The sequence below is a fragment of the Nesoenas mayeri genome (genome assembly GCF_963082525.1).
Source record: "Nesoenas mayeri genome assembly, chromosome: 2".
NCBI lineage: Eukaryota > Metazoa > Chordata > Aves > Columbiformes > Columbidae > Nesoenas > Nesoenas mayeri.
This window is the reverse complement of record NC_137543.1, coordinates 27,445,888-27,460,874: the sequence shown is the minus strand read 5'-3', so window position 1 is coordinate 27,460,874 and position 14,987 is coordinate 27,445,888. Positions and strand designations below refer to the sequence as shown.

The 14,987-nt window shown below is 39.0% G+C and overlaps 1 protein-coding gene across 1 annotated transcript in view; it reads left to right on the top strand.

Moving 5' to 3' along the window:
* The window catches only part of SLC26A7 (solute carrier family 26 member 7), a gene marked incomplete at its 3' end in the record, with an annotated part of 90,163 nt that overhangs the window by 62,046 nt on the left and 13,130 nt on the right, over positions 1–14,987 (top strand). Inside the window, exons 16-17 of the mRNA XM_080364117.1 lie at positions 392–446; positions 536–639. Of these exons, the coding sequence (XP_080220243.1) occupies positions 392–446; positions 536–639 (159 nt within the window). The remainder of the gene's footprint in view (positions 1–391; positions 447–535; positions 640–14,987) is intronic.

Genomic DNA, 14,987 nt, shown 5'->3' with positions numbered 1-14,987 from the left:
ATTATTATTATTATTATTATTATATTTTTTTACTTTCTAGCTAATTCAATAATTAGTCTGTGTGAATCTGAATGTGGAGAGGAGACAGGGAAACTTCCTAAAAAAGGAGAACTGCAAAAAAAGCAAAACTACAAAATACAATAAAAAAACTGTTAATCAAATTCGCGTTTAATTCTCAGCGAAGCCACAGAGTACTTTGAGGGAAGGAAATTAGCATAGTTTTGTGGTGTTTGCGTTATAGAAGGGCTCGCTCTGGTGGCTGCAGGCAGCATAGCCTCAATAGCAGCATCCCTGCACCATGCCTGCTTTGATTACCTTCTTTTCATGTATTTTATTCTCTGTTGGTATTTTATTTTATTTTTTTTTTAATTTCATGTTTTCACACATATAGATTTACATGGACTGTAAAAACAGGCACATCGATGTGTTGCTAGCACACTGCAAAGGCAAGTATCAGCTTCCAGCAAAATTTTTAGCATGATGGTGTATATACCCACGCTACCTTATCAGTGCTCATGTGTTTGTTTCATTACAGATTCCTTGATAAAAGCAATGCAGTACGGTGGAAATCTTGAGTCTGAAAATCCTGTCTTCTTTGAATCTATTTCTTCAGCTATTGATGCCATTCAAATTCACAGGGTGAGACTTACAGAAGGGGTGGGTGAAGTCTGGAAGGGTTTCTTGGATGCTCACAGCAATTTGTTAAAGTCTGAGGAAATCTTATTTGTTCAGTGAAACTTTTGTACAGAAATCTTTTAGCTGCCTATTCTCTGCAACTAGTCCTCAGCCTCTGGACTGCAGTCAACAAGTGTTTCCTGCTAGCATTGTCTTCCTGTCACTGTCTCTCCTGTAGCAAAACTTCTCGATCCTCTATGCCAGATCCAGAGTTGCTGTGCTGTGGTCCATTAATCTGGGTGCATTCTCCATGGGAAAGCATAACATCATCTAGAAACACCTAACGTATCTTCTTGGTGAGGCAAATTAACTCACACCCTGTCCTGCTTTACTGAACATACACACCCCCAATCCTCAGCCTGGATTGCTTGAAGCTGCTTCACACAGCACTGCTCTGTTCTGACTGAAATGCTTCTGGATCCTTAGCAGGCTTGTTTCGCACTGATAAACTTGCCTCTCCCCTGCACTGTGATGTCCGTGTTGGCTCACTGGGTGGGCAGAGCGGAGAGGAATTGCATGAGCTAGAAGAGAGAGCTAGAGGGAGAGTGAAGAAAAAGGGTTGGCTCAGAAATTGAGGTTTGAGGCTTCAATATGCATCTGCTTGAACATGTATTTACTTGCTCAATAATGATTCTTACATTCCTTGTTAAGAGTCTGTAAACCTGAGCTTTCCTCATAAACCCTGTGAGCCTTTTCCAGTGTAGTCCTAGCATAGCTGAGCTTCCATTACAAGTAGCATGCTTTCCCATGGTTTTAGCTATGATTCCAAAGATGGCTTGAGCTTGGCTCAGAGTCTTCTCCAAGAGACATTAAACTCATTGTGGTCTGTGATTTGATTTTTTTTTCTTCACTTTGTATTTTACTAATTAAATCAGAGTTGCCTATGGACAAAATCACTTTCCATTGATTTATCCAGTTAAGGTGGGTTGGCACTGTTGGTCTAGTTAATTGACCAGAAAAATATGTTCTCTTCAGAGCTTTACTATATTTTGATCTTGTTGCAAAAAATATTTTACTGAAATAGTAACTGCAGGGCAAAAATAATGGGGATGACTACTGTATATATTTTGTCTGTATCTGATTAGATTAATGTGAATTATTGTTCTGATATAAAATATCTGCATTCCATATAGAAATTAATTAATCTTCCTAACTTTCTTTTAAGATAGTTATGTACTAGCATTCCCATTTTATGGAAATGGGACATGGAAAGACCAGGACAAATGTCCAAAGTCACCAGGATGAGTTAGAACTCAGAAACCCACTTTCCTAGGAACTGATCCCATGTTTCCACCACAGCTGCTAGACAAATCAAAACTCTGAATAGTGGCTTAACAGATTAGTCTGAAAGGCTTACACACAGCCCTAGTTTTTAAATGTAATTATGAACAGTGTATATATGCTGCTGGTGCCACTTCAGAGTACTCAAAGTATGTGATTTGGTGTTTTTTATGTGTTCATTGTGTTTAACATCTGAAGGTAAGAGAAGATGAATAGGAGTAAAAAGGCAGTGTGACAGCAATAGCAGCACCACACTGTAAACAACACAGTCCATGTTCTCTCACTGTGCCTTTTTAAAATGCTAGATCATGAGGAATTTTAAGTGTTTACATGAAGGAAAAATTATGGGATAGGGTGGGATCGGATGGGATGGGATGGAAAAGAATAGGAGGAAGGAGCTGGAGACTTTGTGAAATGGAAAGTGATTTGTTCCGATTTACATTTCTGCTTCCCCCTTAGCAAGTGATAGTCATTCACTGACAGAAAGGCAAAGGCAAGAGGGCACAAGACCACATCTGGAATATTGTGTCCAGTTCTGGGCCCCTCAGTTCAAGAAGGACAGGGAACTGCTGGAGAGGGGCCAGCGTAGGGCAACAAAGATGATTAAGGGAGTGGAGCACCTCCCTTATGAGGAAAGGCTGAGGGAGCTGGATCTCTTTAGTTTGAAGAAGAGGAGACTGAGGGGTGACCTTATTAATGTTTATAAATATATAAAGGGTGAGTGCCATGAGGATGGAGCCAGGCTCTTCTCGGTGGCAAACAATGATAGGACAAGGGGTAATGGGATCAAGCTGGAACACAAGAGGTTCCACTTAAATTTGAGAAAAAACTTCTTCTCAGTAAGGGTGACAGAGCACTGGAACAGGCTGCCCAGGGGGGTTGTGGAATCTCCTTCTCTGGAGACATTCAAGACCCACCTGGACATGTTCCTGTGCGACCTCACCTAGGCGTTCCTGCTCCAGCAGGGGGATTGGACTAGATGATCTTTTGAGGTCCCTTCCAATCCCAAACATACTGTGATACTGTGATACTGTGATCATGGTTTCTTTTCCCCTCTACTGCTGTTTGGAAAGGCAAAGGTGCTCTTACCTAAATCCTGCAAGGATAATGTGTTGTAATTCTATTTTTATGTTAATAAGTTGATGAGAGACTCACCTGTTGCTTTATGAAGCTAATTCTCACCATAAATGACTTTTTGATTTACTAGTCTTTATAATGAGGGTATTTTCAAGTTAGCATTGCTTTATCTGCTAATTTTACATTATATTCTAGGAAATCATTATAATACATTTTTTTTCTGCTTCTCACAATTCAGAATTACAACAAGTTCAGTGATCAGAGTGAAGTGTGATGTCAACCCATTGAATATGGCTGGTCTGGTCTGCCCATATGCAGAAAGAGAGCTCCCCCACAGTTCCTCCTTAGTGTTCTCCAGAGGATCTCACAGATGATCTTTTATATGTCATATATATTTACTACATTTAGTAATGACAAATCTGCCATCCATTAAAAAAAATTTTCAGCTGCCATTACTCGGAGAATGTTCATACTATTGTTCTGTACTGGTTTTATATAATATTTTTATACACATTTAGACACAAATTATTAGAAAGCAGACATGAGGTACTGTGTTTAACAGTAAGTTATATTCTTTTAGATATCTTCTATTGTAACGTTAGTTGTAATACGCATCTGTAGTTTTGTGCATGGAATAATGAGACATTATGAATTCTTAAAACCAGTTTGTTTTAATTGATACTGTATATGCAGGAAGCCATGCAGCAGTGCATATTCTGTTTCTAATGGCTTTATTTCCTTTCTTCTGCTCAAAACAACCATTTTCAATAAGAGCATCATATCACAGCAAACGTATTCTTCCATTTCTTGTAGATGGTTTTGTACGCTTTTTAAGGTCTGCCAAGGTCAGTGTGGGCAGTGTATATTCAGACAAGGCAGATGTATGTTGACTAAGTGCACTGGATTTTCTCTCCTCTAGTAATTGCCATGAATTATTATTATGGTTCGTTGCATTTTCAAAGCCACAGGTATTCTTTATCTCATATCAAAGAGGAAAAACTGGTAGTAATTTTCCAAAACATGTTCTTGTTTCCAGCATAGAGTAGTCAGCATTTCCAGGTTGAGCTGTGATTTATTTTTGCTGGAATTTTCAGCTTGTGGCAGCTGAGAGATGACAGTGGGGAGACACTTAAGGTGCATGCCACAATTCAGCCCTGATTCTGACATGTAGTACTGTGTGCAAGCACACAAATGGGATGGAGGAGTTAATGGGTTGATTATTTGGCTTGTAATTATGGATTCCCTTCGATCATATCAGATTATGCTGTTGTATCAGTATCATGTTATATGGCAACATATATGCCTTTTTTCCTCTTGTCTTTGTTGCCATACATGAACTCTAGAGGGAAAATGTGAGGTGAGTAAAAAGCAATCAAAAAAAAGATGAAGACAAGGAAGTAACTCACTAACTTAAAAAAAGCTATGGAAGCTAAAAAGTGAATTAATATGGCATAGCCATAATGGCCATTGTAGTACTACAGAGAGAAGTATTAAAACAAGGGTGCTTTGTGCAGCCCTAGTGTATAGACAAAATCTAATGCTAGGCATACTCTTTCCAGCATTGGTTACATACATATGTTTGTCTGGACTCTTCTTGCTCTCTGTGCCCAAAGCAGCTGCCTGCAGTAGATGAGGTGCCTCAGGAAGTGGTTTTCATGTCTCTGCACACTTATGTTAATGCATCGATAGGTTTTTCTTCTGGTCTTGGTGATTCTGCACTACTAGAAGACGATAGGAGAGAGCCATGGGGTTTTTTACCCTTTCAGTTATAGGTGACTCCTGAAATTATTCCCCATTTGGTTCCACAAATGACAAGAAGTGTTCTGTACATGTTTTTCTGAGACTGCTTTCATAAATACTATGTAAAGGGTTGATTAGTAACTGTGAGAAGCTTGTTATACACAGGAGAAATAAGTTCTATACATTGTCCCAAGCGCATTCATTACAGATGCTGTAATTGAATGCAAATGACTCATTACACCCTCGGACTCAATAACAGGCTATAACATTTGACTAATAATTTCCTCAAACAGTTTTAGTAATTTATGAACAGTTTAGAAACTATTTACATTGTACTTTAAATGTAGAAGTATCAATTTTATGTCACAGCTGAATGGAGATCTCTACTTAACTGTAAACTTAATAAATGAATAAATCTTATCTTTTCTATTAAGTTCAGTATTTATTCTTTGATTGATAAATTCTTTTTCTGAAAATTTACAGGTAAGTTCATTAATAAAATTGTCAAAAATAAGGTCTTTAGCAAAGATAGCATCTAACGGGAGGCGTTTGGTTTTGTTCTGAATGATCTTGTAAATGGAACAACTCAGATGGTTTTAAAGTTGTTTATAGTGTTAGCCCTTGTGAAATCCTCAGCATCTCTGCACCAAATTAACCATTTGTAGTGCTAATCAAAATGGTTTCCAATTTCCACTGCTTTCAATGGGAATAATTTTTCCCCAGCTACATGGCTGGTTTGACATGGACATTTATCTCTTGTTAGCTCAAAGACCTTCAGGGTCATTTTTAAAAGTGCTTCATCAGTGTAAGACTTCAAATTCAAAATGTCTTAATGCCGTGACTGCTGCTTGATTGTCTCTTGGGGCAGAATCAGGGATGAAATACATTTCTTCCCTTAAACTTTTAATCGTAACTCTAAATTTCCTAACCTTCTGACACTGGGCTTTGGGATACTTGTAATACTCCTGTAATGTATTTTACCTTATAAAATTCACCTAAATTTCTTCCTATTTCTGAGAATATACATTGTTAATTAGATTCCCATGGTACCACTTAGGGTAGTTTTTCCTCAACAGAACTGAGTGTTCAAAGGACCCATGAGGACAGCTGCCTTTTCAACCGCTTCTAAAACACCTGTACTGAGTTTAAGCTCTGTCAGGCCAGAACTGGTTTACAGAACCACGGTGAGTGGGAGAGGGAAGGTCATTTCTTTCTTACTATCGGCCTAGAAGGGCAAAATACTCAATTGCCAGCATAGTTGCTGTTTCTGCACCACGACCCCTGTAAGCTATTGAATGTTTACTAAAAGTAGCGATTGCATGTTGTGTATCTTCAAGTGACCAGGATGACATGCCATCAGATTTCATCCACCGCTTTTGGACCACCAGGATATCACTGGTTGCTCTGTTGGTGGGCTGTGAATTGCTTAAGATCTTGCCTGAGTTGGTCTCTGCAATTCTCTGGTGGGGGTGCATTTGCTTCTCTTGCAGAGACAACTGACAAACAACTGTTCACTTATTTGGTTAAGATTGAATCTAGATTAAGTTTTGAAGTTTACTATTAATTTCAACCCTTTACTCTTTGTATAGACTGTCCACTGGCTTCCCTCTGGCTCTCAGGAAGAATTCCTATGTAAATATATACATTCCAATTAGCTTCACCAGAATGAATAGAATAGAATAGAATAGAATAGAATAGAATAGAATAGAATAGAATAGAATAGAATAGAATAGAATAAACTTAGTTCAGTTGAAAGGGACTGACAATGATAATCTTGTTCAACTACAATTATTATAAATTAATAGACTATTATAGAGTAGAATAAACAATATTTATTCTTCTGATTCAGAAGGACAAAGTGAGCCAAACACCCTGTAGCAAAGAGACTGCACAAAATCTGTGTCTCCTTACAAGGACGCAGGCTCTGGTTTCACTATCTAACAGAGGTAAATTACAGCCAGTAAGAAAAAGTGTTTTAGTTACGGTGCCCTTCTGGGACAGACATTCATCTGAATACCTTCCTGCCTTATTTACCTGAACATCCCTAGGGAGTTTTCAGCATAATGCAAAGTTTTATTAACTGTGCCTGCATAGGTCAGCTTGTGCAGTGTTAGCAACAAGGACAGAGTCCTGCAAAATGCTGAGGCCTCTCTGTTTCTATTGATGTTTAAGGGTGTGAGAGAAAGACTTCACCCTCCTGCAGAGGCTCGAGGAAGTGTCTTGTTTACTAGTAGTTTTCAGCTAATGAAATCAATGAGTTTACTGCTCTGAGTAGTAAGCAATTTTGCAAATCTAGCCACTCACTTTGATTCCTATGTGTACACTTAAATGCTCAGATTTTACATTCGTAAATTCAAATCATCTGCCATATGAAAACCAAAGCTTCAATTTTGTACACTTTGGTGTATTCTGCACTTCACAGGAAAACAATACAAGGTTGTTTTCAAGAGATGGCCCAATGTTTTCAGAGTTGTTGTATTTGCCTGATGTGTTTAGGAATTTTTAGTTATTTCTAGGAATTAGTTCTAAATGTCAGATAATACATTATGTTAATGAAGAATTTTCTGCAATATTTAAGATGTTCTAATCACAGTATGTTGAAATGGGGATCTGATCATATGCTTCCTAGAGAATTTGTGTTTCACACATTTCAAAACAAAGTGAGCAATAAGAAAAAAATGGAGTGCAAACTGATGCTAAGAAATGAATATAGTGACAATTATAAATTAGGTATAAAATATGTAATAAGGAAAAGACTGTTAACATTATATTTATGCAAATTAAATGTTTCTAATTCTCGTCATATGTCTTTCATTTTAAAGGTTATTTGCCCTGATTCTATGATTCAAGTGTCACAAGGTCTGACATTAGCTGCTTTGACATAATTTATTTGACAGCTCTGTGTGTCATAAATATATAATGTAACAAGGAAAGGTATCTTCACTGTTGAATGAACACATTAATGCATCAATACTGTGTATGAATACCACTTGACATTTACTAGTTACAAAAATAAAGTATACAGTATGCCTTGAAAATATGGCACTCCTATTTTTGGAAAATTCTTTCTTTGTCTACAGAAAGTAGTGTCTCATAAATAAATGAAGAAGTGTGGTTCCAGAGCGGGTGCTAAATGGTACTTTCATCATTAAGATGGATTTTTAGTAAAGATCACATAATCTGTGTGTTTCCATATGTTTTACAGTGCATTTAATAACTTTTTCTTGTTTCAATTCTGTATATTAGCATATGTAACAATGAATTTATATGGAAATAAATTGGAATATAAGACAATTTACATGTAGAAGGAGGAAAATGCTCTCAATATTTCAATACTTAGCAGCTTTTTTTTTTTTTTCACATTCTGTGCTAACCAGTCTGTAATGAGATATGTTGCCTTCTTCAACCTCAAGATGTATTAAATCTTAATAATGAAAGAGGAGAAATTGCATTACATTCAGAAGTTTTACTTCCCCACAGTTCTTAGGGGAGTGTGGCATCTAACAGATGTTTTTACCTTTGTAAGAGTTATAGAAATCTTGGGCAAATTTTTCCAATGTTACCTCTATGGACTCACAGTCATATGAAGATATATTTTTAAATTTTCATTAGCGTTTACAGGTGCCACACTTCATACCCAATTTGTGCATATTGCTGGTCTCCTTATATAAAGTCTGTGGCTTACCCCAATAGAGAGAAAATAATGCATAAAGCTTCCCACTAACCCAATAACTGTGATGGCATTAATGGAAAACAGATTGACATATCTTTAAAAATTTGTCCTTGAAAGCAGCAGCTTAATTTTTCAAGCCTGATAGTTTATGAAAGCATTTGCTTCTACCAAAATTAATGCAATCCCTACACTTTTTATTTTAAAGTGTTTTGCAAAATATAAACATCTTGCAGTGCCATAAACACCCAGTTGCCATACAGCTAAATATTCTTAATGATTAAGGCTAAGTTTAAAGCTATGCTTCTCAATTACACTCACACAATGCCAAGGAAACCACTTTGGAGTGAGTTGGCTGAGCAAGCTCATCCTTTTCCTTCCCAGAAGTGGAGCATAGAAGTCCAATATCAGCTTTCACCAAGGACTTGAAAGGTAGCTTGGGGGACAAATCCTTCACTAAGGGGAATTCCCTGACTCCACAGCACTTCAGGAGTGCATGACATGCAAAAGCAGGGAAATGGTTGTTCAGTTAACTTTTTTCTTATGTGCTCTCCCATGATAAAGAGATATTTTGTGATGAATAAATTCAGGTGATCAAGGATTGAGAAGAACTGAGGGAGTGGCTCATAGCGCTGCACAGGTTGTCATAAATGATTTTTATCCTCATTGTGCCTTGACTGTGCTGCTGTCACAGTTGAAAAATATAGTCAAATCTCAGGTATTCTTAAATCCCCTCTAATTGGATATACTGTTGTATTCCATTTGAGAGACAAAATCATTTTATCCCTTAATTGTTACTTACAATTAATAAATGTAAGCTTTTGGCAAAGGCATGTTTTGCACATTTTTTGCTTTGTTGAGACTTTTATATAAACAAATCAATCAGCAAATATGAACCTTTAGGCTGTCATTTGTAGACCAAGGTAGTATAGTTAAAAGTGCTTGTTGCTTCTCAGTTCAGGAGATAAGGTCTCTGTTAGTCCCCAGCCAAAGTGGCAGAGTGTCACAGAGTGATACATAACATCCTTTGGATGGCTTCATATTTGTACAACTTGCAGCTTCTATGGTGACTCAACCAGTAAACTGATAGAAAAAGTATATGATTTTAGAAACAGAGTACTGTAAAGGACCTGTTCCATTGTAAGTTGTATTTTCTATGGGATCTGGTAACCATGTTTTATAATCTCAAAGAATGATCTTTAAACCAAACTCATGATTGTTTGGGACTTGACTTGCTATTTCAAACTTTGAAAGCCTAAACAGGCTATAGTAAACTCATTCATGGTAGTTTGCAGATAGAGAGCATTTTCAGAAATGGAAAGTGGTGTTATCCAAGGTGCAATTGTACAGCCCACCCTGACATACTTCACACAACTTCACTGGTGATTACCTACCCTGTTCCTGACTGACTTTCATACACAGAGGTTCTTTATGCAACCTTGTCAGTCTCTAAACTGCTGGTACAGACTGTAAATCCCCCTATGATCTAGGAGAACAAGATCCCTGTCCTTTGTTATCCTGAATAGAAGCAGGAAGGAGCAGACAATATTTGCTAATTCAGTCTTGAGAACAAAGTCGTTGGCAGATAATACCCATCCTAGATGCTCTCTATGAAAAAGAGAGAAGTGAAGTGTTGTTAGTCCTGTAGTTTTGAGGACTGTCTATTTCTATACATCACACATCTGACACTGAGCATCTCAACTGCCTTCGGATCCAGCTCATCTTTGCTGTCAGTGGTATTAGAGTATTTTGCTGGTAATGTCAATAGCTGATTTTCCATTCTGCCTCTGTGGACTTGCTGTGTTTACATCTCTATTGGTAAAGTCCTTCTAAAATATATATTTAAAATACATCATGACATTTTCTGTCTAAGGGAATTTAGTAATCACAGAATTGGGATTGTCAGTTGATACTCTGTTTTATTAGTTTATACCCCAGTATAAACGAATAATTTCAAACACTCTTTACTTCAAGTTCCTTTTTCTCTTTGCTCCCTCTGTGATTGTTTTTAAATCTCTGGAACTTCATTCCTTTCTGTTTTAGCTTGGTTCCTACAGCCAAATTCTTTATTCAGAGTACCTCCATAAAGGCAGACATGTTTTGAAAGAATGAGAGCAATCCTAACTGATAAGAAAAAAACTGCACTTTTTTGGTCTTGAAGTGTTTCCAGATTTGAAGCAGGTTTTAGAATACTACATTTGCAATCTGAAATTTGTGATCATCTTCATTTTATTTTCAGTAGTAAAATTGTGTTAAAATCTGCCAGTCACAGCTCAGGTTCAGTGCTGGTCTGGCTCCACTCTTGCCCCTGTTTCACATATCTCCAGTATGCCCCTTCAGTTCCCATCCCTGTGAAACAGAGATGGTGACCTGTAGAGGACCTGTGATGTCCTGCAGACCAGCTGATTGCTCAGTTTGCTCCTTCCTGTCTCTCCTATTGGGAGACAGTTTGCTCCACAGACTGCATAACACAGGTGCTGATGGGTGCAGTAAGTAACTCAATTACATGTGAAATGGTGCAGGTGCGAAGCTGGAGACCAGGGTTAAGATGCTGGTGGGCTGTGAGGCTGTGGTGCATAGGACTGGGAGCAGAAAGGCACTGGGGTGGACAGTGGAGTGTCGGAAGAGAGTGTATGGGAGGAAGAAATCTCAAGAGAATGAGACTGTGCAATATTGTGCATGGATGAAAAAGCTGAAGAGCACAGGGTGCAGCCAAGATCTGAGGCTGCATAGGGATGCTGGATGGAGGAGAGGTAGATCAGCATGTGAGGTAATTTTCTTCAGAAATGCAGTTTGCCTCACACAGGGATATTTTTTTTCCACACTGCCATTGATTCTGCTAATACAGTTTCAACAACATTTCAATTACTTCATAACAATAAAAAGAAGTGTAGGTTGTTTTCCTAGATTAAGACTTTTTCAGACAAAATGGAGCATTTATAGGTGTTCCATCCATATAAGCATGAATTACATGTATAAGCAAATTCACATCTGCCTCTTTTCAGCCTCACAGACTACACCTTTTCAGAGAGACAGGTGGTCCATAAGGAGGAACAGGTGTATCCTGAGCATTACCACCTTCATGTTATGGACAGTCATTGCAAACAGTAGGCTGAAAGCACTTCAATCATTGCTCCATCAATGTCACCACTTAGATACATCAACAGGAACCAGCAAGGGTAGTGGCAGCTCTGTTCATGACATGCATCCAAGAAAATTTAGGATAGGCCTGGAAGTGTGTTAACCAAAAGAGAGAAAGAAAAAGAGGAAGTACTTTCAGTCAAAAGATTCATTCAAAGCTAGGATAATAGTTTTAGAATAGCCAGTCAGTTAGGACTAGTCAAGTTAGCTATGAATGAGGTTTCTTGGGGACATGGCACCCAGTCCTTGAAGTGTGCTGCCACGCGGCCCACACAGGGTAGTACTGAACCAGGCAGTGCAATAGAGAGATGTCTTGATTACTCTCCCTGCACCCCTACAGCTGTGCTGCGGTACCCCCAGAGATGTACAGGCACTACACAGGGGACTAGTGTGACCCACTTAGCACAGGGCAACCAAGTGTTCATGTAGCCAGAGGCATTATTGCACCGTTTATTGGGAGATATCTGTTTGGGTTTGGACAGCTGCTGAATCTGCCTTCTACATGATCTTCAGCTTAGAAAGGCAACATCCTGCCTACTTGGGCTGTGTGAACCAAGGTGTGGTCTGAGAACTTAAGTGGACCAATGCCAGATCAAAGAAATCTACTGTGGCCAGGTCTGAGCTTCCCAGTAGAAGAGATATGGCCATATTGAAGTGAGTCCAGCAAAAGACATGAAGCTTGAGATAGGAGGAGGACTAATAGAGCTGGGGTAGTTCAGCCCGGAGAACACAAAGCACAGGATGATCTTATCCATGTGTGCACACACCTGATGGGGGGAGTAAAGGAGACAGAATCAGATCCTTCTCAGTGGTGCCCAGGAACAGGACAAGAAACAATAGAAACAAACTGAAGTACAAGAAATTCCACTCAAAATTACTTTAACTGTGAGGCTGGTCAAATACTGAAGCAGGTTGCTCAGAGAGGCTGTGGAATCTCCATCTTTGGAGATATTCAAAACCCAGCGGAACATGGCCCTGAACAACCTGCTTAGCAAGCTTGGACTAGAGACCTCCAGAGGTACCTTCCGATCCCAGCAACTCTCTGACTCTGTGTGCTTGGGAGCCCACAACAAGTATGGCCAATTAAAGTGGACCTTTTTGCTACTTGTGCTGACCTTTCTGATATGTGTGCTGGCCTTTCCGCTCCGTGTGGTGGCTGCCACCCTGCCTCTCACGAGCTCTTGTACATGGACCTGCATGGCAACACTCTCCCTCTCCAGAGAGGCAGCAAAGGCTGATGCATCTGATACTGCTAGTCTTAAGCACTGGCTATGAGCCAGGATGGAAACAAGCATGTAGGCATATGGGGTCTGGACAGTCTTATGTGAATATTGCTCCATTATAAAACACATCCTGGGTTGCAGAAATCACAGTGCAGTAGCTCCCATCTCCCAGCCCCAACTTCATGAAGGTAGGTATTAAGGACTTTTCGTCTAACAGAGTAAAAAGTCCTCTCTCTTTCCTTTTCAAAACACAGGTGGAGAAAGGTTTAGGCTTTCTGTGCCCCTTTACATGTTATCATGGTGCAAACAACCTCCTGAGAGCTGAGGTGTCCAGATTTAATCAGTGTTTCTGGCTGCATGTTCTCAAACATACATTTCCTGTTCCTCCCTCAGAAAGATGCCTTAACTTTTCCATGATTTCTCCTTCCTATGAGTGTTATACTGCTGCACAGAAAATAAGGCAACAAGATTCATTGGAGCCAAGGGCAAATGCAACAGAGGGCATGAGACTATGATCTAAGGTGAAGTTCCTGAGATCTGGTCTTCATAATGGTGGTTTGACATTAACTACATAAATTGTTCTGGGAAGAGGGATCAGTGCCCAGGATCTCCACACTCTTTTGACATTCCCAGGCACTAAAACAGAGTTGATCTTTTGCCCAGACTGCCCATTTCAGGCTTGAACTCTTTGTAGCATAGCTTTGATGGAAGATATCCTCACCCATTGGTGGGAAGAGTCTTCCCCTGATGGTAAAATGTTAGATTTGAATCTTAGCTGCCTGAGAAGGAGGTTGTTTCTAGATTTCCCATCATGTATGGTGAAACTGCACTATTGTGTTGAAGGAACTGCCCTACCTTATGTCTGAAATGAGTGTCACAACTATGTTGTGTTAGCTCTATGCTGTCAAAATGGTAGAAATACTGAATGATTGAAAGGGAGCATCTTCATATTTCTGCAAGGAGTAAGGGAAGTGCTTTGCTGCTTGGCCTGGTCAGTGATGTGACAATAATGGTGACACCAAAGCCAGCTGAAAACAAAGAAAGTGTTCTAATACTGCAGCACCATCCAAAGTCAGGAGCAGCTGCCAAAACCTTTACCAGGCATTAGAGGTGCTACCTCTGTCTGTGCAGTTGTCAAAAAGGATCTTTCCATGGAAATACTTTTTCCTTTAGCAAGTACCAGGAAAAAAGAAAAAGGAAAAAAAGGTGATGTTTAATTCTGTAGTATGTAAGGCATGTCTACATCAGTGGTCTCTTCCCCATGGAAAACAGCAGGTAAGTTTTGTTGGGAGTCAAGCTTAGGTTTGTTGTTTTGGGGTTTTTTTTATTCCACTCCATTTTCCTGGCATTTGTAAATTTAAAATAGGTCCTTAGTGTTATATTAACATAGATTTTTATGTGTCAATTAACACATAAATTCATTATGAAAACTCATTTAGGAAAGGGCTGACACCAGACAAAGCCTTGAGGCAGCTGTGGAGTGCTGGGATGCAACATCTGCTCCATCAAATTGCAGTCAGATGCTTCCATTCCTCGGCTGTTCACTGCTGTTCTGCTGCATCTCAAGCAGATACGTACTTCCTCAGGACATACAAGTTTGAACACAGACTCACAAAGGCCAAATGTCTCCATTAATTCTCTCAGGCATGACCAGCTAAAGCAAGTTGTCAAGATACACAACACTCTGACATGGTGAAAGAAAGAAGTCTTTACAAGCTGCATGCTATGTTTATTTGTCATGTGAAATTTGCTTTTGTTGATTTATTTATTCCATATTGAATTTGACATCCATCTGAAATATTGAATCTACCTTTGAAGCCCACCTATTTGCTATGTTATGAACCTCATTTGGTAATCTAGCTAATGTAAAAATGTCTTCCATTACTAGCAGTGGTGCTTCTCATGACATAACAGATACTGACTCAGAAAGCAGCATATGCTGTTATCACCCATAATAGACCAGCCACATCGCAAAGATTGGAAGCCAAAATTACCATTTGGCATGTCTGTAAATTCAAATATACCATCTGTCCCAAGTTGAAAATTAAAGGAATTTTATCTATTTTATATATATATCAAAGGCTTTGCTTTCACTACTGCCATAAAAGATTTTTCATTTAGTATTTGTATTATAGTATCTCTCCATGGGTGTTTAATGTTGTTGCAGAGCTCATCAGGCT